The following is a 26,550-nucleotide window of genomic DNA, read 5'->3' on the forward strand; positions in this document are numbered from 1 at the left end:
TTCCTGCACTCTGCAGAAGAGTTGTCCTTCTGCCTGAAAGGGTGCCTGCCCTTTTTATGAGTTCCTGATTAGGTGATAACTCTTGTTACAGACCTGGCTGAATCCCTTTTTAGTGCATGGTCACCAGTCTGGAATGGAACCAACCTTTGGATCCCATCAGCTACCAAGCCAGCAGGGTTTGGGCACAGTCCAGACACTGTTGCTAGGTCTAGGTTGCTAAGGTACACTCCACAACGTAGACTCGCTGTCACCTTTCCTTGGGAGGTGGGACTGCACAGTCCAACCGCTCTAGGTGCTGAAACCAGTGGTGAGACTTCCCCAGTCACTTACTCATGTCCCCTATAGTTCTACCTTGCCAAGTGCACCACAGTTTATAGTTTAACTTCCCAGGAACTACAGGGCAGAGTAAGGAACACAGGCTTTGCAGGGGAGTTCCTAAAATCACAGTTACTTTTTATCCTTGAAGCACACAGGAGTTACAGATCTTACTGAAAAATAACAAAAAGCCCATACCTGCTCTCCCCTGAGTCTGTGCTCGCAGCTATTTGTGAGTCCTAGGCCAGCCAGTGTGTCAGCTGGGTAGGCCTCTCCTGCAGTCCTTCTGTTGTCTGGCAGTGGTCCATGATGGGAGAGAGGGAAGCTGAAGCAGATCCTGCCCTTAGTTAAGATTTCTGTGTTCTCTATTGTGTGACTAATTCATATGCTGTAAAGCTCCAGTTAGGCACTTACCAAAGTCCAAACTGGGAAAACTACACTGACATGCTCAAAATGTAGGTCACATATTTCACGATGGTTATGCTGTCAATTGGAGGTCACACGTTATTACAGACAGATACCAAGCCATCACAACTCTCCCCGCTATCATTGTTTTAGGTAAAGCGAGGAATCCAACTATTCTCTTGTTACCTTCACACTGCTGAAAGAAGGAACTCCTGCCCATTTGCACATCAGGAGCTCCACCCTGTAGGATCCACCAGATCTGACCAGGATCTGAAGGTTGGAATGATGGTTCCTCAAACCTCTTCCAGAGGTCTGAACCTGTCCTTGTGGCCTAGCCATGCCAATGGGTTTTTCTTCCAGTGAGAAAATTATGGCAGAGAGTGGGTTTCATGGTTCTTGGGTTTAGAAGAACTTGTATCCAAGGAAGAACTTAAAAAGTTTCATAGGATGCTAGTGTTACTGTGTATGCACTGAAGTCTAGTCCTAATGGCCTAAAACATCACAATAGCATTAGCATCCTGTGGCACATTTACTAATTGTTTTCCCTTGGATACACACAGTTCTCTGCAACAGGGTGTCCTAAATCCTCCTAAGCCCCAAGGGCCATGACACCCTGGAGGTAGTTATGGCTGACACCCTGGAGGTAGTTATGGCTCGCTGGATAAATGTGTTAATTTTTTTAAAAGCTATTTTTCCCACACTGCACCTTAAAGGAAATAGATGCATAAAAATATGTTTAAGCAATTCACAATGCGATATGACATTGCAAGGTTTGGCTGCATATGGAGAACCATCATGTCACACTCCAGAGAAGTAACATTCCCTTGCTGTTTGGCTCTGGTAAGACCACACCTAAAATATCTTGTATAGATCTGAGCATTTGAATGCCAGAAAGTTGTCAAAAATGTGGAGGTAATTACAAGAAAAATAATAAGCTTCTGTGTTGCATGGCATATGGTGATTCAATATATTGAATTGAGGTGGACACTTATCCAGTGGTGACTTTTTGGTCCACATCAAAACATCAGCACACAATGACCTTGCAATAAAACACATCCTGACACAATGACTCACAACATGAAGTTTTTTTGGCTTTATAAGTGATCTGAGGTCCTGTGACCATCCCATAGACAGAGCTTGTGTGACAGCTCTGTTGAAATCAGCATGGTCCCAGAAAATCCAAGATGAGCGTCAAGCTTGACCTCTCTCCCACCAGCACAATGCATCTTGTCTATTATGGGTAAGCAGGTAGCAATGGTTAGTATTGACCCATTTTGTCCTCAGCATTCTGTGAATTAGTTCATGTTTGTGAAGTCCTTGGAAGTTACAAAGCACTATAAAAGAGCTAAATATCATCTCTTTCTCCTCATAGAGAATCATTGAAAGTCCATGTGTGGAAGGACTCCTCCAGGCTATCCTGTCTACCGAAATTCAAGAAGAATCTCTTAATTACGTGACATGTTCTCTTGCTGAGCTGGCAAAGCATGGTAAGGGAGCAATCCCATAGCAAGCAGCATGATCTCACAGGGTACACTCATCTCTCATTGTTGCTAAACAGAGATGTGCGAGTGCACACACACAGAGGGAGCCATTTTTGCTCCCAATAAAGTCAATGGGATAGTTTTGCTATTAACTTCAGTGAGTGTATACTGATCCCACTTGTGGGAGAAATAGGCCCTACTGTTTGAATTCTTGTCTTTTGAACTGTTTCAGCTTTTAAAAACTGCTCTGTTCAAAATTCACTTTGTCTAATATTGCTCGTGTAGCTGGCTTATCTGTTTAATTGTAATGACACTGATTCCACTGGTTGTGACCCTGACGTATATTTCCATTTATTTCAGATAATTAATTTTATAGCACCAAAGACCAATTTAGAAAGCAGAAACAGCTAAAAAGCAAAGCGACTTTGCTTTTGTTTTTTTAATTTTTGCATGTGGCTTTTGTATTGGTTAGAGGTTCCAGACGGACTGTCCTGGAGATGAAAACCCTCCCTTTACCCTCAGGAGGGCAGCGGTGGGTGCGAGAGGAGCAGTACATGCTTTCCCACACTGCCCTCAAAAGGCCACAACCATGACCCGGAATGAGCACCTTTGGGTTGGGAGGGTATTTCAGTCTCATGACCATTCAGTGTTTTTGCCTCCCAGCTGTGACTACCAGCAAGGCTGGTGATTGGTGGCGGTTAGTTTTGTGAGGTGGACACTTATCCAGTGTTGACTGGGCAGGTTGAGACAACCATGCCAAATGGCTTTGTTTCACATAAAATAGTATGTGTGCTGAACAGACGAATCACATTATGAAAATTATCAGCCTTTCTATAGGCCAAATTTTCACTGAATTCACAGCCTGAGGATGTGGGTACTAGGTCCCAGAAGATGCTTTTCAAAAGTACTGCATGCATTCATTCTGGTCCTCCAGCTGTGCAAAGGGCGTTGGGCTGTCCTGTTTAGACAGACAGTCTGGCTTTTGGCCTTCTGGATGATGCATTTCTAAAGCCCTGGGTTTTATTTTTTTTGTTGTTGTTTTTTTTTTACAGCTTACTTGCATGTCTTTATGTAGCCTTTTTGTTGCTTCCTGTCTCCCAGAAGGTGCCACATTACACTTGCTAGAATGGATGAATGGACCCCTGATAAAGCGCCTAGTGAGACTGGCTGGGCAACGGGAACATACAGAGCCATCATTTCAAGCTGCCTCCGTTGTCCGACACATGATATGTCACGGTAAATGTTATGCATAGAGTTTAATTAAATTTCTGACACATTTATATTGTGTAAAGTGAAATGTCGACTGTCTTTTCAAAAAGGGTTTGGCCTTCAGTCACTAAATAATCATTAACATTTTCATAGCACACTTCATTTGATGTCAAAACGCTTCACAAATACTGTTGAGCCTCAAAATACCTTGGTGAGCTAGGTAAGCATTACTGCCCCCATTTTATAGAAGGAGAAACTTGGGCTCTGAGAGATTGATTTAGCTGTGGTCAAATAGTAAATTCATGGCAGAGGCAGTAATAGAACTCCAGGTACTGATTCCATGGAACCAGACCAATTTACACTAGCAGAGGCTCTGGTGCTTAGTCTCCTGCTCTAACCACTACAACCAGCTGCTAGTTGGTCTTGCACATTCTGCAGTGATTATTCTGAAGCAAGATGGGCAAGAGGATGGGATGGTGTATGGCATTTCTCACTTGGGGGGGGGGGGGAAGGAAATAATTTTGAACATATTCCAGACAGGAAATATCATCAGTCTTCTTTCTCCCTGCCCACCTACCAAGTACTTTAGTCCATATAATATGGCTGAGAATAGGTAGCAGAGACTGAATACTTTATTACAAAGTAGTTGCGTCAGAAAGGATTTGGCTCAAGAAGTTTAACTTAACTCCATCCACTGACCAACAGAGCCTTCTTGAGCCAACAAAATTACCTTAGTTCTGGAATAAAACTTAACTGGAACACTCAAGAAAGCAGACCTCTGAGAATTTAGCCAGTGATCTCTGAATTACAGTGACGGATAATGAAAAGAGCATTGCATTATCTGCAGAGAATAGATACCTGTGTGTCCAATGTACTTGCTCCATAAAATTTAGATCTTTTCAACTTCCAAAATAGGATTTATATATATTATATAAACAACAGAAATGGAGCAAAAATATTCAATCTTATTCGACACCTCTCTCCAATGAAAGGGGTAGTTAAATTCCAAATTCTCTCCCACTCTGACCTGACAGATATTAGAGTCTGGAATGAAAGTTTCTAGCAAGGGAAAAAATTCAAACCTACCTCAATCCCCACATCAAACATCTTACACTAAAGAAGAATCTTATCCAGAGAAACAAATGCTGTCTGCAAGCACTAACCATGCACGGAGCTTTTGAAATATTTACAGACTAGGTGAGAGTGTGAAAGGCTGATCAATAGTTTGAGAAGTACACTCTACAAGTACCGTATATCAGGCTCCTAGGGCAGCAGCTGGGTCAGTTGAAACCTTGCATACAATTTTAACTACATTATTGACACTAATGGGTTTATAACAGTTATTTTATTATCCATTAAAATTGGAACACAATGTGTAGTTGGGAAAGGGAGAGGAAATAGCTGAGTCAACACACATTTTGAAATAGTATCAAATTCCTCATTTGATTAAAAATGTTGCCTTATGAAACCCATAACAAATAAGTGTTCACTTTAAGTTGTTTCTGCCTCTCTCACCCTACCCCCATTGATGTAGATAAAGTGAGGTCTCTGCTGAAATGCCACATGGAGGAAGTCCAACGCTACCTCATGAATTTTCTCAACCACCAAGAGATTCGCTTTCAGCAGCTGGGAATTTCTACACTGGGCAAACTACTAGAAGGTATGTCCCTTGATTCAACAGTGCTCACTACCAGTACCTAGACTGCAAGGCACAGCTCAATCCTAACTGCTCATATCCAGGCTTGGAAGGATTAGATTTTTATCAGTAAATGTTGATTTTGCTGTGCACACACAAACCAATGAAAAAATTATTAGCAGAGATAATAATCATAATTTACAGATAAGCAAAGAAAGATAAATGCTGTTTGAGAAATTATTGGAGTTTGATTTAAGGAAATTTACTTTGTATATTTTGACATGTGATATTGACAATTTGTGTTTTAACTATTATAAAGTTTTAACGTTTTGAATCTCAACAGTGACTGTCATTAAATAATAACTATCTGACCCTCCTCCATCATTTCCTGCAACCGTAAACATTGAAATCAATAAAAATAAAATGTCTAAACCCCAGAATTTTGCACAACAAACTATAAATCAATCATTTAAAAAAATTGATATTACCTGTCAAAATAACCAAGAAATAAAAATTGAATTCTGCCCAGTCCACTCATATCAAAGTAATACAGTCACTGCCTGGTAAAAAAGCATTGCTTACAGTAAGTGTAACTGACAGTGCTACTGCCTACTGGGGATTAGCTCTATTCACTGAATCAGAGAGAGAGAGAGTAGCCTCATGGGTAGCAATTACCTTGGCTCTTTTAAGACACACTTACCAAAATGATTTTTCTAAAATAAAGGCAAACTGGTGCCATTTTACTTTTTGAAAATGGAATAGGCTTTATTGGGACAGTATAGCCAGTCAATGGGAAATAGAAACTCTGTGTATGGATATTTGCCCAGATGGAACAGGACTTGCTCTTTGTCTTAGAAAAATGTCAAAATGGACAAAGAACACACCCAATAACCTCCTGGTTAGTGCTTGTTCATTACATTTTCACTCATTCGCAGTAAATTATTAGCCTTAGCACAAGAGCTGAGAGAATGAATAATGGTCTTTACCACCATTTTGCTTTTTTATTTATGGACATTTTTCCAGGCGGATGGGCCTAAAATACTTGGCATGTAGACTGCTGAAAGGTACCACTGTTCTGTTCTCAAATGTCTGATCAGGAATGCCTACCAAACCAGACTAAAACTAGTAGATCTCATAAATTAGGGCTACTAGTTTTGACTGAGCCCCTTAACATTTTTATAGTATTTTGGGGGGATGGGGAAGTAGAAAGAAGTTGAAAGAATTGCTTCCAAAATAGTAAAAAACAAAACAATAGGAACTGTCAGCCAGTTCAGCAGCCTAGTTGTTTCCTTCTTTGCTGTTATGTGGGAGGCTGTATTCAACACTGGACTCAGCTCCTCACCTTTGTGGGAAGGTTTGTGTGCTACTTTCCACTGATGCAGAAGGCCCAGTGCTCAGATGGCTAAAGATAGAGTCATCATTCTCCCTTGTGTGGTAAGGAGATATTGTTTACATAGGATGGATTTTAAGGGAAACTATAGTGCATTTGTATCATGAATAATAACTCAACTGCGTACCTTTCTATCCAGTGTGCAAACAAAAAAAAAATTAATTTCTAAAGAAATTTTAAGGGAAGAGTGTGTGTGTGGATAGACCACTTCAGTTATGTGGGCTGCACAATCATACCCTGGTTTTCCTCTGTTCTCAGATCCAGAATTTTCATCTGCATTCAGCCAGAGTCAATTGATAGAGCATCTTGAGCAAATCCGTCAACAGACAGAAGAAACTCAGGAGCTCCTTAAGATGGTTATCAGCCGCAAAGGCAGTTAACATTTTATTTACTCACCTCATGAAATGCTATCCTAGCCTGCAGCCTCATCCCTCGGAAAGGGTAACTTTTTTTTTTTGTTATTACTTCTCATAGCCAATATTTTCTACCACTTGCAGTTCCACCTAACACATAATGACCCGGTGGAATCATGTACTTTATACGGCCTTAATGTTTTGATAATGGAAATCAGTACGGTCTAGAAAAAGGTTTGAAAAAAACATGTCAACTTACTCTATCAAAATGTTTAATGGCTACACCTACATTCCTACCATGTACATGGCTGATAAAATACCCAATACTAGCTAAACTTTGCATGTATCTTTTTGAACACACAGTAAGCACTGTGTGTGAGAGATTTTATTTATGTAAAAACCAGGTTTTATTAAACACACATTCCTCCAAACACACATTTTATATGCAAACTATGCTATGCTCTTTGATATTAACAATATTCTATTACTATTCAGTGTCTGTATTCATTATTTCATAGTACCCATATCACTAAAGTGCCTGGAGCTACCTAACTAAAGAGAAAGAGCACTGGAATTAGAATATGAAAGATGTAAAGGGCAACATGTTCACTAGTGAAGAACAGTGAACTCCGAGGAAGAAAATTATAGTAATTAGTAATAAATAGAGTAATGAACTCACTGGGGTTGGGTGTCATCCAAACTACCACACTTTCATACTACAATGTCAGGGTAAAGGGCCATAGGGTAAATAACAATCATGCCCATTGTATAAATTGTGTTTGAAATATAACAGTTAACATGGACATATTGTCTCCCCTTCCTAAAAACCCCCGCAAAACAAATAAACAAAACCCCCACCTTGTAGCATGTCTAAATAGTGCTTTTTTAGGAAAATGTAACATGCACAAGCTAGTCTATTTAAGGCACCAAAAGCATTGCTGTATTTGTGTGTGAGTGTTGTTAATTTTTTTTAAGAATGGGGCATGGAGTGCTTATAAAAAACCATTGGAGATTGATGACAGAATTCAAGTTGTATTGTGTTAGTTAACTGCTATGATTTAAGGCTAAATTTTGCCTTCATGTAACTGTATATAAATCCCACATAAGTCTTTGTGGGTTGCATTTGATTACCTGAAGGCAGAATTTGTACCTGAGTGGTTAAGTAAAGTCTGGAGTTTTACAAATATGTCCATGCTTAAGCATGTCATAAAATTAGTGACTGTAAATCAGCTGAGCATTTACTAGACAAACTGAAATATACAGAGAGTTGGTATCAGGTTTATAATCAATGTTACATTTAGTGGTGAGTGTTCAACTGAATCACTGCTAATTTTTATGGCATTATATTGGAGAATTAGTACAATAGAATGGCCAGGCTTCATGCTATTTTGTTAAGGATGGTTCAGTTGGATTATGCAACTTTCATTTTACAATCAGAGAACATGCACAAGTCAATTTTCCATGGCATGCTTTGGGTAACAAAACCACAATTCCAAAATTGTCACTCCAACATTTTGAACGTTCTTAGTTGAAGTAGAATTTTGGAGAAAACACCCTCTTCCTCTAGGCTTTGAGGCTGCAATTATAAATTTCACAACAAATGTCATCAGATGCAATCTTTACAAGGACTGTAGTATATCCCAGCACCTGTTTGGACCACCTCTCAGCAGGTATGCATACCCAGAGATTTAAAAAAGCCTAAATGGTACCAGAGCTTTTTAACTGTTTAAGATGTGGGAATAACTATACTGGATGGAGTGATGTAAGAGTTCTGTGCCACTGTTCTGCTGAGCATCTGCTCCCACATGTGTTCAGCAAAGTTTCTTACCATGAACGCTGGAAAGTTTCTCCTTCATTTGGGATTTTTATATATGTATACACACACACACACACATATACATACACACACACACACTTTTTATATTTATCTATCTGTGTGTGTGTGTGTGTACGTACAAGTGCAATCTTGTAAAGAATCTCTATGCTTTGTTAAATAAATACACTTGTTTTCATTATAAACATATCTAAGTGCTATGTTTTAAGGAGAACGGTGATCCAAAGACAAAACTGGTATGCTGGGGTGTACTATCCTTTGGGAACAGTGGATCTGTGAATTCTGTGAGTGTCCAGTGGAAAAGGGGTGGGATACTCCAGCGGGATGCTTGGGTGTGCCTATCACTATATGCTTTGGGGGTGTTCTGCAGGGACCTGGGGTGGGAGTAGGTGTGCCTGGTGCAGTCCCTGTTCCCTAGCGATTCTCCACTGCCACACAGCTCACGGAGTATATGGCAGTGGAGGTATGGCTTAAAGCACCTCAGAGTGCTGGCCAAACTTGTACCAGGAGCTGAAGCAGATCCAGAAGCCCCCCTAAGTAGGGGAAGTACAAGCTACCTCCCTTCAGTCTCTCTGATGACCCTAGCACCAATACTGGGATGAGTTGCCCCACCCATCATATGACTTCTTCCCTGTGACTATTACTACAACTTTAGTATTCCAAACTCCACTCCTCACCACACCTTCAACCACCACCACCCGTCCATTAAACTCTCTCTGGAACGCTCCTACACTAGCATCAACTTCTTGGACACCACAATCAGCTTCAACGATGAAACCCTCCATACAGCTGTATACAAGAAACCCATGCATCACTATATCTGCCCTCACAGATCCAGTAACCACCCCAAAAATACCAAAAAATCTGTTTTCTACAGCCAGGCACTCAGATATCACAGAATGTGCTCTGAGGAGAAAGTCCGGGATATACACCTTAACACCTCCTTCACCAAACAGGAACACTCCACCAGAGAAGTAGATCGCATCATGGAATGGGCCACCCCAATACACCAAGAGAACCTACTTCAATACAGAAATAAACCCTCCTCTGACAGCACACCCCTAGTTGTTGCTTAGCACACAGGAATCCATAGAGGGTATCTTCAAACTCCATCTTCTGGCCTTCATACAATCCCCAACCTCTCCAAACACATCATCAGAAGCAAACTCCCCACAGACCAAGACACACCAACTCAACGCAGCACCAGACCCAGCCAGAACAACAAATGCAAAACCTGCAGACGTATCTCCACTGCCACAATGATTAACATTCCCCGCAACACACCTTTCAAGATCCATGGGTCCAAAGACATGCCTATCACAACACGTGGTGTACCTCATGCAGTGCATTAAACGCTCCAACAACAACAACTATGTGGGTGAAACCAGACAATCACGATGCTCTCGAATGAACTCACGCAGGAAAATGATAAAAGACAAAAACACCCTACCTCCTGTGCGGCAACATTTTCTCCACAAAGCAATCCCTCGATATCTGACCAATCAGTCCTCCTCCTCCTCAAAGGAAAACTGCACAACACTTTTTCAAAAGACCAGCCTGGGAGCTTAAATTCATAACTTTGCTAGATACTAAAAATCATGGACTGAATAGAGACACTGTTGTAATAAGCCATAAATCCAATCTATAACTCACTAACAGCCCTCCCCTTCCTTTCCTCCCTATTACTAGAGGAGTGTTAATGGGCCATTTCACCTTGAATGGTTCCTTGAAATGTATGTTAACTATTTATGCTAAAAAATTTGTTCCACCCTGTATTTAGCTGTGACACTCTAAGTACATTTCCCAGACCTGAAGAAGAGCTCTGTGTAAGCTGGAAAGTTGGTCTCTCTCACCAGCAGAAGCTGGTCCAATAAAAGATATTCCTTCCCCAACCTTGTCTTTCGAATATCCCGGGAGCAACACAACTACAACAACACTGCATACGGTGAAATCGACATTTACTAACAATTACCAATAAAAATCTAATCCTTCCAAGCCTAAATACAGTTCACTTTGCAAACTTGTGATAAAATTAGAATCTGTTTTTCATAAAATCACAGAAATGTAGGGCTGGAAGCAACCTCGAGAGGGCATCTAGTCCAGTCTCCCATGCTGAGGCAGGACCAAGTATATCAAGACCATCCCTGACAGATGTTTGTCTAACCTGTTCTTAAAAACCCTCTGATGAGAGATTCCACAGCCTTACTTGGAAGCCTAAACCAGTATTTTTCTATTTTATTGGGAATTTTACCAAACTGGAAACAATGTTTAAGACTTTGGCAAGAAGTAAAATAGGGCATTTCCTGTTAGGAATGAGATAAAAAAGTGAAGAGAAAAGAATGTAAGAAACTGAAACTTAATGACTAAATCTGTATTTGTGATGCAGTGCTTAATGTCATGGACAAATTTGCTACAGAGCACTTGATTGTGGCACTATGAACTACTGACTGAGGCGATGAGGTGAATATTTTCAGTTCCCAACAATATGAAAATTTATGACTCTCCACTTCATAATGCTTGTTATTATTTTAATGTAAGTAAGACTTTTACAACTCCTAATTCTACCATCCTGGAATAGTCAAACAGCCTCGACTGTGCAGATGGTTAAAAATGTTACAGTAACGGTCTACAAAGCTGACACCATTATACCCCATGCCCACCTACATTTGATACTATGGTCTAGTAACAAAAAACAATATTTTAAAGAAGACTGATTTTTTCCTCCATTTAAAATCTTCTGTCTTCAGATGAAGGTGGGTCAAAACCAGGACTTCAAATCTCAAACCCGATGAATTTTTTTTGTCAGTTATTCTGATCCAAATGCCCAGATCTGAATCTACCCTTATAGTTTTGGTTCCAGGTCAGACCCTACAGCAAAAAGGGGCTTTTTTTCTAGTTCTGGTTTAGACATTGAATACATTTCGTGAGAACTCTTTTCATTATAGTTCCAGTTTGGCAAAGTACTTAAGAACGGCTTAACTTTAAGCATGTTCTTAAATCTTATTGATTTCAATGCTATATCAGAGTTTTTGGTCTGAAATCTCGTGAGTACTATTCATGTGATCTCAAGGCCATCAAACTTGAATCCTAATCCAATCCCTGTTTTAAACATAATTTGAATCTAGATCCAAATAGCAACTCCTTGGTCCATCCCTACTTATAAATGATCCTGTGCTACTTGCCTAATAAACAGATGAGAGAAAACCAAACAGTCACAAATAAGTGAAGAGTAACTAGAACAATTTTCAAGCGTAAACTGCTCCCTAGATAAAACTAATGTAACAAGATAACCAAAATATAAAAGTACAAATATTCCAAACAAATTTTATTTGGTCTTAGATACTATATAGATTAAAAGAAATAACACCTACATATTTTGGACATATTTTAAAATATAATGGTTATGTACATGGAGAACTGTAAAGAAAGCTGAAAACGAACCCAGTTCATTTCACTAAATCACGAACTATTTCTAAAACATTCTGACTGAATGGCTTTCCCGCCCATATAATCGGAGAGATGAAGTATCATCTTATGAATTACCAGTAGATTTATCCAATCTCCTTTTTGAGAAGACACGCACCCTGTAGCTGTGGAAAGTCAACGCTTCAAAACACTCTTCATAGAATTCTTTCAGGTCTTACCTTAAACTGAGCTTCCCTTTGATAACAAACTTGCTGCAGTGTTGCTCATTATGGGCCTGATGCAGTGCCCAAAGGAGTTAATCAAAGGAACCTCATTGGGGCAGATCTCCAGCAGGTGTAAAATGTTATAGCTCCCTGGACCTCAATTTGCCCAATGGGAAGATCTGTCCCATTGATTTCAATCAGTGCCCCGGTAACATCTCTCACGCACAGCACTTAAGTAGTAATTTCTGTCATTAAGAGCACTGTTTATAAAAGCAAAAAGTACAAAATTTTTCAGTCAAGCTTGGTAGCAGCAAAAAAGTGACAAGTGTGGAATGCTGAAAGTGAAAAATAGATGTCAGTGGACTAAAGAGGAATAACAACATTCAAGTCATTATCTGGTAATAAAGTGTACTGCATTTTAAAAAATGAACATTAAACAAATAAAAAGTACAAACATGCATCATTTTCCATTTGTTCTGAAATGAGCCCCCCAAAACACCCCTCCCTTTCTTACCCCCAAATCAATATTTAAGTTCACAGAGTGTCACAATCTGATAAGACAAAGAAAGATCCCTCCATTACTGGGAACAGCAGCAATTTACAGGACTAAAAAAAAAAAAAAAAAGGGGGGGGGGGGATTTTTCTGTGCGTCTACATGTGTACCTTTTATCCTACCATGGACATGAATTCAACGAACAAAATCAAGTTTGCAATATTGTTTTACCACATTTTTCTAATTTATTCCATTAAATGATTTATTTTTGTACTGAACAAAATTCATAAATACATTATCTAGGAGAACAACAGGTTTTTGTCTTGTCCATGAAAAAATAGCGCTTTCAAATTTTCACATTTTAAACCCTGTTCCGCTTTGTGTTTTTAAAGAAAATGCAAGAAGATCGTAGTGACATTTGAATTTACAGAATGTCCATGTAGAAGTTACATTTACAAGAACCTGATACAGAAGCCTATATTTTGCCCCCATAATTAGAGTTCTCTGCAATAATATTTAAACCAACAGGTTTAAATGAAACCTCCCATTAGCCCTACTTGTAGAGCAAGGAGATGTTTATTTTTCAAGTATTAGATCCATAAAACGTAGAAGATTAGTCGCCAATTTTAAAAGCAACCACCCATCTTCAAAAAAAAAGTGAGGCCCTTTACCCCAATCAGCTCATTACTGTAGGAGTCCAGTGCCTTTTGCCTTGAAGAATGCAGAAAATATTGATTTGCGAAAAGGAGCTTGTCAGAAAAAAGCGATTTTAACTAATGCACATGAAGCATGATTTTCTAGTGGTGAAAACTATTAGAAAGATAATCCATGTCTATTCTCCATCACTTCTTCTGCTGGTTTTACTAAGGTCTTTTCAAAAAAGATACCCACAAATTTTGTAGAAAACTGGAGAGAGAAAATAAAACACTCCTTCATAGTATGGAAGGAACTCCATAGGCAGCGGAGATGCTTACTTCATCTTTGGCTCTTCAGAAGAGACGGTCAGATAACTTCTATAATGAAAGGCAGTAAAAAGGACAGATTAGCAGATGGAAATAATTTTTGTCTAAAAAGCGGATTTAAATAGCACTTTCATTGGCTGATCCTTCTGCTCAAATTTTCTATACATGGAAGGAGGAAATAATGCAGGCAGCTGATTTAGCTTGTGATGATTATTCAGTTCATACCCAACATATACAAAATTCTAGTCTGCTTCTGTACAGAGATCTACAGCGACAGCTGCTGCAGCCAAGCCTTCAGTATCAACGTCAGAGCTAACGCGATGACCAGGAGGCTCTATTAGGGAACGGTATTCAGTACTCTCATATGTAAGGCAGTAACCATTTCCCCATGCCACAGAGAGAACCCCTCAAGAGGGGTACAACTTTCCATTTGGATAGCTGGAACATATTGCTGGTTCAGAAGCTGCTAAGACAGTGGCAACTAATTATGGCACAGCAAGGCTCTCCGGTTCCGAAGCGCATTGTGCAAACATTTATAAAACATCCTCATGAGCGGAACTGGGTGAAATTTTTCATTTGAAACGTTTCACGGCAAAAACATGCAGATTTTAGCCTTCGGCAACACAAATATTTTTGTGAATTTGTGTGTTACGCTGAATTGTTTCAGTTAAAAAGAGCAAAAATCTGAACAAATTGAAATGTTTTGATTTGTTTTGGTCAAAACAACTTTTTGTTTCTAAATTTCCTTTACTTTTATTAAAATATAATCCAAAGCATTTTAAAATGGTCAATATCAAAATGTAACATTTTGATTTGTTGGAACAAAACATTTCAATTTTGTTAAAACAAAACGTTTTGTTGAACCTGTGTGACGGAATGAGAATATATCATATTTTGTATGAATATGGTGTGTGCCTCAGTTTCCCTTGTGTGGTGCATGTTTAACTAGGTGAGGGGGTGGGGAAAGGTTGTTTACTCTTTGCAGAGATCCAGGTGTGACTGACCTGGCTGCCTGGGATCTGGGCCCTCATGCCCACGGACAGTCTGAGAAGACAACAGCCACTCCAATTACCCAGACATTTGGCACCTAGCAACTAACGACCATGGATGGCCCACCCTCTGCAGGAAGCCAGCTGGGTGTGACCAGCTGGAGAACAAAGGGCTAAGAAGGGGGGCAAGGTGACAATATTTGCCCAGGAACAAGGACAAAGAAGTGACGAGGGGCCAGGTGGGGTTGTTAAGTGTGTGCTGCTGAAAACAGGAGAAGCTTCTGGACTGGGACAAAGAAGGGGTCAGAAGGCTCCGGACTGTCCCAGATGGACCAGGCTGTAACTTTCTGTTCTCTATGTTAACTAAAGACTTCCTACTTGGTGTTCCAGAGCTCTAATAAACCCTTCTGCTTTTACAGTGCTGACTAAAGAGTCACTCCCATTTAAGGGAGTTGGGGGTGCATTGCTCCCTTTGGGTGTACAAGTTTCTCTCTCAGGTGTCCAACTCAGGTGGACTCACTGGAGGGAGCTTACAGTGTGAAGCAGGGGTGCGGAAAGCACCGAGGCTCGGTCCCAGGAGGCAGTGAACGCAAGTGGCTTACCCTAGTGAGTGTGAGACCCTAAGGGGGCTGACACAATGAAGGGTCCTCCCAGGGACAGTTCCAGAGCTATTCAAGAGCAATGGACCTGTGGATCCATGACAACTTGAAACCATTTTTTTTTCCAGAATTGCCAGTGAACCAAAATATCTGTTATTCACACCCCTATACGGACGAAGCAAAGATTTACTAGGAACCCCTTATTTCCCCTGATGTTAGGTTAAGAATAATGGTTCAACATAGCACTATGCAAGTATACATGGCTTTGCAAACACATAGTAAGACATGCTCTCTGCCCCAAATATCTTACAATCTAAACTGCTTAAATTAACCATCTGGTTATGTACATCAATTAGGGACTCTATGGTCTCTCTCGTTTACAAAATGTTCCAGATTCTAATGGTCCAAAGCAAACCTACCTGCTGTTTGATGCGTTTGAACACTATCTACCTGAGGCAATGGCCCCAGAGTCCCCTTATCTTCAAAGGCTAAAATTGGATTCAAAGGAATTTCAGGGCTATTGCTTCCATCATTGTTCAAGGCATCCAGTGTGGATGGTTTAGATCCAATGGGTAAGTGTATGAGCTCTTCAAAGTTGTCATTCTGCATAGACACTCCATTTTCATTGGGTTCCCTTCCAGGGTTGAGATTACTGGAAGCAAAAAATATCAGTAAATATCTTACAAATAATGTACGTTATCAGCGTACCGGGACACAGCTGGTCAAGAGCTGAAACTAAGCAATCCAGACATATTAATGACAGTTTGTTTTCATAGACTGTGGTATTATTCAGTGTGTACAGTATTTGGGGTAGCAGTGAACAAGTGAGCTCAGCATTTGCCTTCACCCTTATTAGAAATCCACATTTCTTTTCTCCCTAAGAACTAAGAATTTTGTTTAGGAAAAGTCTTAGGGCCAGATCCAAATTTAGAAAATGACTCTCCACTGTCTGCCATACCCACCACTTGAAGATGGATGACACTTACGTGTACATGTTCCTGTTGATCTGTCGGAACCAAAATAATCACTTGGAAAGAAATGCATTAAGTAAAAGCAACATTATAAGTAAAAGAGAAGTCTGCATTCATCTACAGTGATTTATTGTATACTATACTAAACATTAATTGCAGAGCTAGACATCAGGTTGCATAAACCATATCTAGTGATAATCTGCATTCTAATTTTGTTCAGTAAGTGTCCTATTTCAGAATAGGCCTCGTACCCATTAAGCTCGGTGATGTTATACCCTTGTATTACTCATAAGTATGCCATAATCTGCTGCATCATAGTATCAATGGACATATCATGGCTACAGCAAGTGACCCACACAAAAAAGAAACTGAAGAGAAAAAATGGTAGTACAACCCTATTTATTTACCAACTTTTAGTACTTCTAAGGTATTTATCTGTTACCTTTCTCTGCTCTTTACTTCTCAAATATCTTGAGACTGGCATTCTCTAAGACTGCAAGAGCCTTCCCTCTTCATAATGTCAAGTACTTTCCTTTGCAAGATCTGCAGAATCTGAGTATGTGTTGTCATTCCCTAATTTTGCAGGCTTTGCTCTTGTCCTACTGCAATCTTCTCTTTCTGATCTACCCGACATCTGCTCCCAGTTCATCCAGATGTGACTCTCATTTATTGTGTCTGCTGCTTTGACCATCCAGTACTCCTTCAGATTCATCATCATCTTCAAGCTCCTACTCCTTACCTTCCAGGCCCTGCCTATCTTTGCCCCATCCAGCCCCTCTGCCCTTCTCCCCATTCACTCTGCCCAAGCCAATACCAACATCCTCAGTGTCTTTCACTCAGATCTGGGCCTTCTTTCTTGCTTCCCCATATGTCTGGAACCCCCTTCTTGACTGTGTCTGCCCTCTCCTTCTCCAAGTCCCCCTGTAAAATATGCCTCTTCTATGAGGCTAATCAACCCTAATATTGCCCTCTAAGTAAATGTATTAAAAATAACAAAAATCCCTGATGAACCATGATGAATCATTCCCCTAAGCCTCCATGTTATCTTGTTTCTGTAACTTCTCTCCTGCTTAACACACCCCAGTGTCTGTCACCATCCTGCATTATGTTTTGTTTTAACATCTGAGTCTGCCGCCCTCATTTGCACTGAGTGGTCCCTCAGTCCATGTAGGAGGATTATGATGTTATTCACTGGGCAAATGGCAGCACTGGGGCTTAAATTTTAAGCTCCTTGGGGCACAGGCATTAATCTTTATTTATCCATAAAACATCATGTAAACTTACAGTGATGTATAGCTTAATAATAAAACCCTTAATAATTTAGGTCCTGGCATCCTAAGGCACCTCCTCTCTATTTGGACCATACCACAGCTGTTGAGATCAGCGGGAATACCTCAGCTGAGAGTGCCCAGATTTGTATGTCACGGTCAGACATCTCTGGAATTTCTTTTACTCCATCCAGGTCTAACAGGGCTTATCAATTGTCTCAGGCCATGTCTGAGCAGTTGGTTCAGTACTACAGCCCAAGTTTTCTGTTGATTATAGGTTTGAGAGTCTTTTTATGAACTTCCACTTGGCACATGGTTCATTTTTTATTTATTGGTTTTTCTGTGGTGTTCAGCACCTCCCAAACATCAATGAATTTATCACAGCATCCCCATAAAAAAGTGAAGTATCCTCATCATCGCCATCCTATACATGAGGAACTGAGGCAGAGAGATTATGTGATTTAACTAGGATTACACAGGAAGTCTGGACATCAGGGATTTGAGCCCAGATGTCTTGAGAGCCAGGCCAGTGCCGCAGCCACAAACCAGCCATCCTCTGAGTAGACCACCCCATTCCTCACTTTGTTGGCATGGTAGGTGGGATTTTTAAATGAGATGGAGTGTAGCCTATTGGATAGAACACTGGACAGCAAACCTGGGTTCTATTCCTGGTTTTGCCGATGGCTGGCTGGAAGACCTTGGGAAAGTCACTTTCTTTCGCCATGCCTCAGTTTCCCCATCTGGAAAATCAGGATAATGATACTGACCTCATTTGTAAAGTACTATAAAAGAGTTAGGTATTGTGCTTAATTGTGGTCTTAACTCTTCTCCCATTAACTGTGAATGACTTGAATGGGAGCAGAGTTAGGATAACATGGAGAGCACTTGAAAAAACTCATTCTTTTTGTTGTTGTAAATATGCACAGAGAAATTGATAGGAACGCAAAGCAAACCGATAAAAACTGCAGTGACACTGATAGTGTCACTGCAAAATAACACCCTGCCTCTGGAAATCTACATTAGGCCTTTACTTTACTAAATCTCTCAGGAGGTATTTAATTCTTCACAATTATTTTAAGTGAAAAGCAAAAAAATTCGTAGTGGCACAATTATGGATGGAGCACTTCAGAAAGCAAAACTGCATTAGATCTGGACACTTCAGTACCAGGGAGACAAACTGGAGGAAGTTCAGAGAAGAGCAACAATGCTGATTGGGTGATGGAAGGTCTGACTTAGGATAGATTAAAAGAGCTACTATAAAATATATATTGCTTGGCTAAGTGATAATTAAGGTCTTATGGTTGGACTTGATAGATATTTTAAAGTTAATGAAAGAAGTAAACATGAATGAAGTGGAATTACTTAGGATTTAATTATCATCACTCATCTAGGATCAGTGCCTCAAGAAGTTTACTGGTCCTTAAAGCATTTGTAGTGATCTGTCCAAATATTTCTACACCTGGCTGCACTTGGATCTTAGGAGATACTAGACCTTAAATAATGACTGTAGCTTGATTTATTAACATTATTTCTGCAGCGCCATCAGAAATAGAGATTAATGCTTTCTTGGATGCCAGACTCCAGGTTTTTGGATAAAGCATTAGCTCTAGCTCTACCATTTCCTGAGATAGCAGGCTCTCATACCATGTCAGTAATGAAGAGGTGGAGATGTGGGGAAGGCAAGACAGTCATCAGAGTTAAGGGGTTTTAAAGGGTGATATACCACAGCATGCCAGACTGAGAAATGAATACTGTATAAGTTCTGGAAACCCAGCGGCATTCTTTTTCAGCTCAGGCGGTTCACAAGACTGTACTTTCCTACTGTCACTGGTCCCTAGTAGTGCCTTTTTTGAGATTGTCTTGGACTTAACATGGTGAGAACAAAGCACTGGCCCAGTGCAATGACCTGCGAGGGTGGTACACGACGGTGGAAGCAGGAGTACTGATATGATAGTTAAAAAAAAAGAAACGGCTGAACAGCATAATTCATCAGGCAGTAAAATATTCTCCCAAAGTAAGGGGCAGATAGGACATAATTTGGGTAAAGAACTAGAAAATGTATTGTAGGCAACAATCTTTCCCTGGCAGGGAGATGGAATAGGTAACCACACAGGAGTTATATATGTTCAATTTCTGTGATGTTATGATATTGTTTATGGATACAGTTCAGTGAATTAAGGGGAAAAAGCAGCAAGTTTTGGTGCCACAAATTTGGAAACCCTGGGGGCGGGGAATATATTTTGGAACCTTCTTGCATTTTGATGAGGAGTCTGAAACTTTTTTTTTGCCTTCTATTATATTTCAAACCACAGTTTTAAATCTATCTTCCCAGTTCAACAATACGCAGTCTGATTCATTTAAAAAAAATGAATCAAAGGTAGATAAAAACCCCTGATTAAAGATTTAATTAACCTGCCATTAATGGTGCTTCAACATCTGCATGAACTACAGTTTTTCTTCTTAATTCTGGGATGCTTTCTGACATAAGTGGAAGATTTCCACTTGCATATGCCATTTTAAAATCTGCAGTCTGCCCAGCATACCATTTCTAGATGAGAAAGAGTAAAATTATATTTATTTGAGTGAATGATTTGTAACTATGCAGCTCTTTACACAAACAATACAAATGATAAGTCAAATATGAGGCCAGGTTCCTTTATGCTGAATATCACCTTATTACTCAGTGAAGCCCTAACGGGATAGTCAACCTGAGTAAGGGTGGCATAATCAGGCCCTTAAAAGTGCTTTCAAAAGCTGGATGCAACAGAACTCAGTTTAATGTCCATAGGCAGCATTTGGGCGTGTAGATATCTAGGTAGCAGTTATTAGATGTGATTGGAGAGATCAGCTTGAGTCCACTTTCAAAAGCTGGACCCTAAATGTGATTACATGAGTCCCACTATCTCTCTCCTTCCAAAAAACAAAACTATTACAGTGTTTATTAATGTATAAATTAGAGCTATTATCTATTAGGAAGTAATAATTACTGACTGACTAATTAATACACAGTATAATCAAGCCACATCACACCTTAGAGTTTTCTTAGGGCTTATAAAGACTATCGATCTTCCAGAGATAATGAAGTCCTAGCAGGATAACAAGATCAGCAGTTAATTAAAAGAGACCAAAAAAAAAAAAAAGTATTGAAGTCAACTGAATTCCTCTGCTAGTATTCCTTTAATTTGCTATTAGTTTGTATCTATTAACATGGAAGCAGGGATTTCACTGGCGTCTTGGTCCCAGCACAGAGCCTGAGTAAGTTGGGTGCTCCTGCAAGTGGGTGGAGAAGGGCACAGATCAGAAGGGAAGATCAACCAACTTATCCCTCCTACCTACTCTGCCCCACAAATGCTCCATGATTCTTGACCTGGGCTCTAATGGCAAACTGTAAAACTTCCACAGCTCAGTACCCAGGAACCCAAACCTCTACTAATATTTAAAACCATTCCATTTATAAAGGCCAAATCCCATTCCCGAGTCCCTCCTTGGGGCACTGACCCAAAAGGCAGAACAATTAATACAGGAGGCACTGAATGGGGAGAGACAGGATGTGCTGAACTTGAGGTTTAAGCACCACTAAGCAGAGCATGAAAGGGTATATTGGGAATGAACCAGGGGAGTTGTGGTCAGTGGATGCACAACTGTGCAGATGAGCCACCAGTTAAACTCTGAACCTCTTGCTGGGAAGGGGAGGCAGCCGGGGAGGCCAAGAGCTATATTAGCCGCTGAGAAGCATCCTCATTGTTGCTCCATGGGCCGAGAGAATGATTCCATCCCCTAGGAACCCTTCAGGAAATTCCCCAGTGCAAAGCCACTTGCTCAGGTTTTGCCAAGAGAAGAGAATTTGGGCCATCATATCAACCCCCTTCAAACCAAGTGCAAGACCATTTCGGCAAACACCAAATCTTGCTTGTGCAGTGCAGACATTTAGTAAATGTCCAGAGTCACTCAGCCCAAGCTGCTATCTTTCTCTATACAGAGTAATATATTCTTTCTGGTTTTGTTGTCGCAGCTGCGTGATGTTTATTCATTCCTTACCTCGGCTGCTCAGAGGTTCTTTCTACTCTAAATATGATGCTACATGACAGCAATGATTAGAGAGGCACATATTATATTGCAAACATCAAGGTGCATTTAAGATCGAGAAATAATTAGAATTTAATAGCTGCCTTACACAATTATGAAACGGCTTTATGCAGTTCATCTAACACAGTTCAACGTTCAGTGTCACTAAAAGAGCTTCTCTCAGGAGGGGCATCCTTGTCAGTACGACAGGAGGTGAAGAATCCCTCAGGCATGTAGCGATATTGAGATTTCCTCCTTTAATTAGGGCCAATCTTACCGCAGAGCATACTGCCCATTAAAGTCTGCTTGCCAGATTTTTCATTCATATTTTGGCTCTAGCTGCATAAAACATGAACTCACAATGTGGAAATTGGGTTTTCTGCAATGCAATGTGAGAGAAGCAAATACTGAAACTGAAAAAAACTGACAGCTCAACCCCATAGGACACCAGCCTTTACTTGACTAAATACAAATGTTTTCAAGCATTTCAGCAGAATTTTTCAAAATGTGCACAACTTGCCCCATGGCTACAGGGACCTGCGAAGTCAAATGCCTGGCTTCCAAAACTACCTTTACAGGGAATGGATGCTTTTAATCAACACAGGATAATTCTCTAACTTGTATCAAGTAACTTGTCAAGTGATCAATATTTGTTTACACTCTGAAGAGTACAAAGACAACCTCACTAACCTAAAAGCAAAGCGGCAAAGCACCCCATACTGCATGCAGGAAAACTAATGCTGGTGTAACAGGTGTGCATAGCCAATAATATTTCAATTCTTGGACAAGAACAAAGAAAAATTGTCCTTCCCCCTTGAGAGTTAACATCTACAGTATTTGCTGGCAAACAGCAAATTTATTTTCAAATAATTATGTGAAGAGTAAGAGTGCTATGGTTTTACAAATTTCATCACTACAACCAGATAAAAATAGGTCACTTCTAAGTGAAATATATTCAAACTTCCTTTTCAGAGCATTGGCGAGAAAAAACAAAAAACAGTGGAGAAAAGAACAATGTTTAGCTTTAATTTACTTCATTAAATAAATGGAATAAATGAACTGTTATTTTAACATCCCTCATCCTCTAAAATTTTTATAATCCTTGTGACTATTCTCACCTGTCCATATTTACTGTAGGTTGATGTGAAATGATTATCTGAGAGTGCGTTACCGATTCCCCATTGTGTGGCGATTCTGTCACACGTTGAAGCTGAGATGCCATAACAGATTCTAAGGGAGATGTGGGACTGGTTGCTAGAAGAAAGGAGAAAATAAAAAAAAAAGTCCACAGAAATTTAAAGAAAGACAGTCTGCCCAGAGAATAGGATAAATAACCCCTAAATCCTGTACAGTCAAGAACACTTCGATCAGTAATAATACATATATCAAGTTTGGGTTCCACCTTAACAATTTACTATAACTCAGTCACAAATGAATAAACAAAATTCCAATGTGAAATGTATTTCTTTTGAACAGCAGTAAATTTCAACTTTTGGCCTGTGTTATGCAGGAGGTCAGACTAGATGATCACAATGGTCCCTCCTAGTCTTGGAATCTATGTAAATGCTGTACATAAACTTATTTCCATGTAGAGAGAGTGACGTTTTCATTCTTCACTCCACAGACACACACGAACAGGATGACATATGTAATTACCCCGCCTGCAATCTACAAAAGCAGAAACTACAACTTTTGGTTTATATTTAGGTGGTGGGGCAATTAGGGACATAGTTCATGTCTTCTAGGTACTGCCATGATCCTGCAGCTGCGCATAATCTTACCAAGGATTGTAAAACCCAAGAGCAAGTTTTTGAGAGTTAAGGATAAACTTTCAGTCTTAACTCTGGCTTCCGTTGACTTAAGATGTAATATTGTATAAATATATGTGATTTTCATTTTGCTTAGTAAAACGTGCTAAAAAACCCTCAGAAATTAAGAAATAGTGCCCCCCTCACTGTATCCAAACCTAATAGGTTACTGCTACTGAAAGGAGTTTATCTGAGAGTCCTAAACTTATCCAAAAGCAGGCAATGTAAGCTTCTCCACATTGTTCTACCAGTGTGCCTCCGCTCCTGACCTGGAGGGCTCATCACTTGAGGTCAGTCGATAGGATTTTAGACTCTTAAGTGCCTAGATTCCATTTGAAAAGGAGATTGAGACTCCTCAATCAGTTCGGCATTGTGCTGCTGAGCGCAGCAATGCCTAAATGCCTTCAGGAATTTGGGCCTAAGTCTCTATTATTTTTATTAATAATAATTATACTTGGCTCTAAGGGAGAGCCTTCCATATGCAGATCTTTACAGTGTGCTTTACAAATATTAACCTACTCTTTATTATTGACTAGACTGCGTGTTTACTCTCAGGCCTGTGTCAGAGCAACTCCCCAAGGAATTGTTACTCAGGGACACTGCTCAGAGTCAACATTCCTCAGGAGGTCCAGCTTTGCATGGTGGGAAGGGAGGGGTCATATGCTGCATCAGATGCTGAATGCTCCCCAGCCAACTTCACTAGCTGATGCATATGTGTGGAGAGGAGGAGAAAACAGAGCCCTTGAATATTGCATGAGTAGCCCCTTTTCTCCCTGCACTCCGACTCACAATATGGATAAGCCCTGTGCAGTGGCAGAGAGGGTGGAGGGGATTGGTCACAAATAGGCTCTAAATCAATAAATTAAATAGGCTCAGGTGATGACTTTTGGATATTTTATATCTAGTAATACCCGATATTAACTATTATTTATTCAGCTCTATTAAGTTATATATAAGTGACAAGTACTATTAAGCATTATGACTAATATAAAATTTCAGCCTTGAGCAAATTTGTTTTAATGACTGAGATAAAATAAAATCCTACAAATAGGGATTAAGAGGAAAACCCCTGAGAGAACCGGTTTTTATAGCTGTAATACTACTCTAGTAAAATGGTAGAATCAGCACTGTCAAACTTGATATAACCATCATAATTAACTTGTTCATTTTCACTCTAAAGAACATTCTCACAAGCGACGATAGAACAGACATTTTCTTGCAAAGCACTGAGCTACACAGTTCTAAAGGAAATATTCACAGTGGTAACATTAAAAAAATAATCTTAGAAATTTCTCATTTAGAAATTTTAAATAATTAAAATCTACTCAAAAACTGAGTGTGTCCCTTGTGTTCTTGACATTGATTTCAGTTAGCTTAGATTGCAAAATTCCAAAATCCTATCAACCTCAATTTATTTGGCTATGTATTTGTTCTCATTCTGGGCTATGAGCAAAGTCAAATGGCATACCTGTTTCTCCAGTAACATTTGCCTTCGATAGCTCTCCATTTTGCTGTTCATTAGATTTCTATAAAGGAAACAGTTTTGTAAATTAAAAGCAGCACTGGAGAAAAGGGAAACATATGCCCAGCTGTTTATACGGATGATGAAATGTAGCATATACCTTGTCAACAACTTCTGTGCGCCTAGTTCTTTTCATGATCTCCTCAAGTCGCTACAACGAAAGTTACAAAGAAAGAAAATGTTTATCGACATTGATTAAAAAAATCACCTTAAAACCCATAATCTTTGGTAATATATTAAAATTGGGATTTATTGAAGAAAAAAACCCCTCTTGGGACTTGATCTAAATCCCATAAAATCAATGAGAATCTTTCCATTCACTTCACTAGGCATGGATCCGACCTTTAGTGAATTCCTGAAGCAACATTTGCAATAACTATATATGTCTTTCTACAGTGCACATGCAAATAAACAAACTGCTAAGATATACAGTACCGAGGTTCCCTGCATGCATTCGATTACCTTCTTCCTTTCTAAGCGCTCTTGTTCTTCTCTTTGGAAACGCTTTTCACGCTCTAACCGAATCCGCTCTGCCTCTTCACTCAGGCGAGCTTCTTCTTCTTTCTGAGTAATGGGAAAGGAACAGAAATAGGGACTTATTCACAATGTAATGGCTGATCCGCACCGGCATCTGCCTATCTTTGTATGACATTTTAATTTACAACAGTCTGACAAGGAACTTTTGGGGTTATGTCATCAACAGAATTTTCAGACTGAAATGCAGGTTTCTTAATTAACGTCTGTGTTCCCCTTTCTTCTCTTAATTTTATGTAAATTAAAAAGCTGGTAATCTTGTTTGGTTCTGTGTCTGTTTTATGATGCATGCATGAATACACAGAAGATGACTAATGAAAATGCATTTCCTAACCTAGCAGCTAGCAAAAGTGTTCATGAGACTAATGCACTGTGCTGATGAATGGTTTCGATAGAGTCAAAAGAAAGCAGCAGAATTCCCTCCTATTCTCCAGACATTGTCCTTGCTTAACAAAAGCAATGACAAACAGCCATATGCACACTTCCTGTTTTTTAATTAAATGTAAGGCTCCCTTGGGAGGTACTGTTGAAGGGCTTTCTCTATAAGATAAGATTGTCTTGCATTATTGGAGGCACGATAATAGTTCCCTAGATAAGGATGCATTGAGATTTGCACTTAAGAAGGTTTCATCCTGTTTTATATATGAATATTATAGAGTATATGCCTCAATTTACAGCATGTACTCAGAGTGCAGAATACATTTTCTGAAAAATTTCAGGTAAATGTCTTAATTAGTTTATAAATTTAATTACATTAATACGATCCTTTAAATAACTGTGTGTCTCTGTGTGTGTTTATATATATATATAAATAATGTGTGTTTGTGTGTATTCTAGTCAGACTAAATTTACATATTTGTTGAGAGGATAAAATCATTAATGTTTCTGAGGCACCCACATGGTAATGAGGGTTAAATAAGTATGTAGATAGAAGAGGAATCTAAGTGCTTTGCATATATTAAATAATTTAATCTCACAGCAGCCCTACTGCAGCTGGGAAAGCAGCATTATCATCTCCATTCTACAGATGGGAAACTGAGGCAGAAAGCTCAAATACCCAATTGTGATACTCTTACCTTGAGTGGTA

The 26,550-nt window shown here is 39.6% G+C and overlaps 2 protein-coding genes across 9 annotated transcripts in view; one reads left to right on the plus strand and one right to left on the minus strand.

The window, feature by feature from the left end:
* LOC140909046 (uncharacterized) overlaps positions 1 to 7,201 on the plus strand; it is a 46,318-nt gene extending 39,117 nt beyond the window's left edge. The window contains exons 11-14 of the mRNA XM_073337409.2: positions 2,093 to 2,207; positions 3,303 to 3,437; positions 4,945 to 5,070; positions 6,695 to 7,201. Of these exons, the coding sequence (XP_073193510.1) occupies positions 2,093 to 2,207; positions 3,303 to 3,437; positions 4,945 to 5,070; positions 6,695 to 6,816 (498 nt within the window). The 3' untranslated portion in view covers positions 6,817 to 7,201. The remainder of the gene's footprint in view (positions 1 to 2,092; positions 2,208 to 3,302; positions 3,438 to 4,944; positions 5,071 to 6,694) is intronic.
* A 5,681-nt stretch (positions 7,202 to 12,882) lies between these two features.
* Positions 12,883 to 26,550, minus strand: part of MAP7 (microtubule associated protein 7) — a 201,140-nt gene continuing 187,472 nt past the window's right edge. For 5 of the 8 annotated variants that reach the window (XM_073337417.2, XM_073337418.2, XM_073337420.2 and 2 more), the window contains 6 exons: positions 25,392 to 25,493; positions 25,030 to 25,080; positions 24,876 to 24,933; positions 22,718 to 22,853; positions 15,715 to 15,947; positions 12,884 to 13,758 (listed from right to left, as the gene is read on the minus strand). In XM_073337417.2, the coding sequence (XP_073193518.1) occupies positions 13,748 to 13,758; positions 15,715 to 15,947; positions 22,718 to 22,853; positions 24,876 to 24,933; positions 25,030 to 25,080; positions 25,392 to 25,493 (591 nt within the window). In that variant the 3' untranslated portion in view covers positions 12,884 to 13,747. Of the gene's footprint in view, positions 13,759 to 15,714; positions 15,948 to 19,950; positions 20,083 to 22,717; positions 22,854 to 24,875; positions 24,934 to 25,029; positions 25,081 to 25,391; positions 25,494 to 26,550 lie in introns of those variants that run through there. The other 3 variants (XM_073337419.2, XM_073337415.2, XM_073337421.2) reach the window with 2 other exon arrangements.

This window comes from Lepidochelys kempii, chromosome 3 (assembly GCF_965140285.1).
Source record: "Lepidochelys kempii isolate rLepKem1 chromosome 3, rLepKem1.hap1, whole genome shotgun sequence".
NCBI classification, from domain to species: Eukaryota; Metazoa; Chordata; order Testudines; family Cheloniidae; genus Lepidochelys; species Lepidochelys kempii.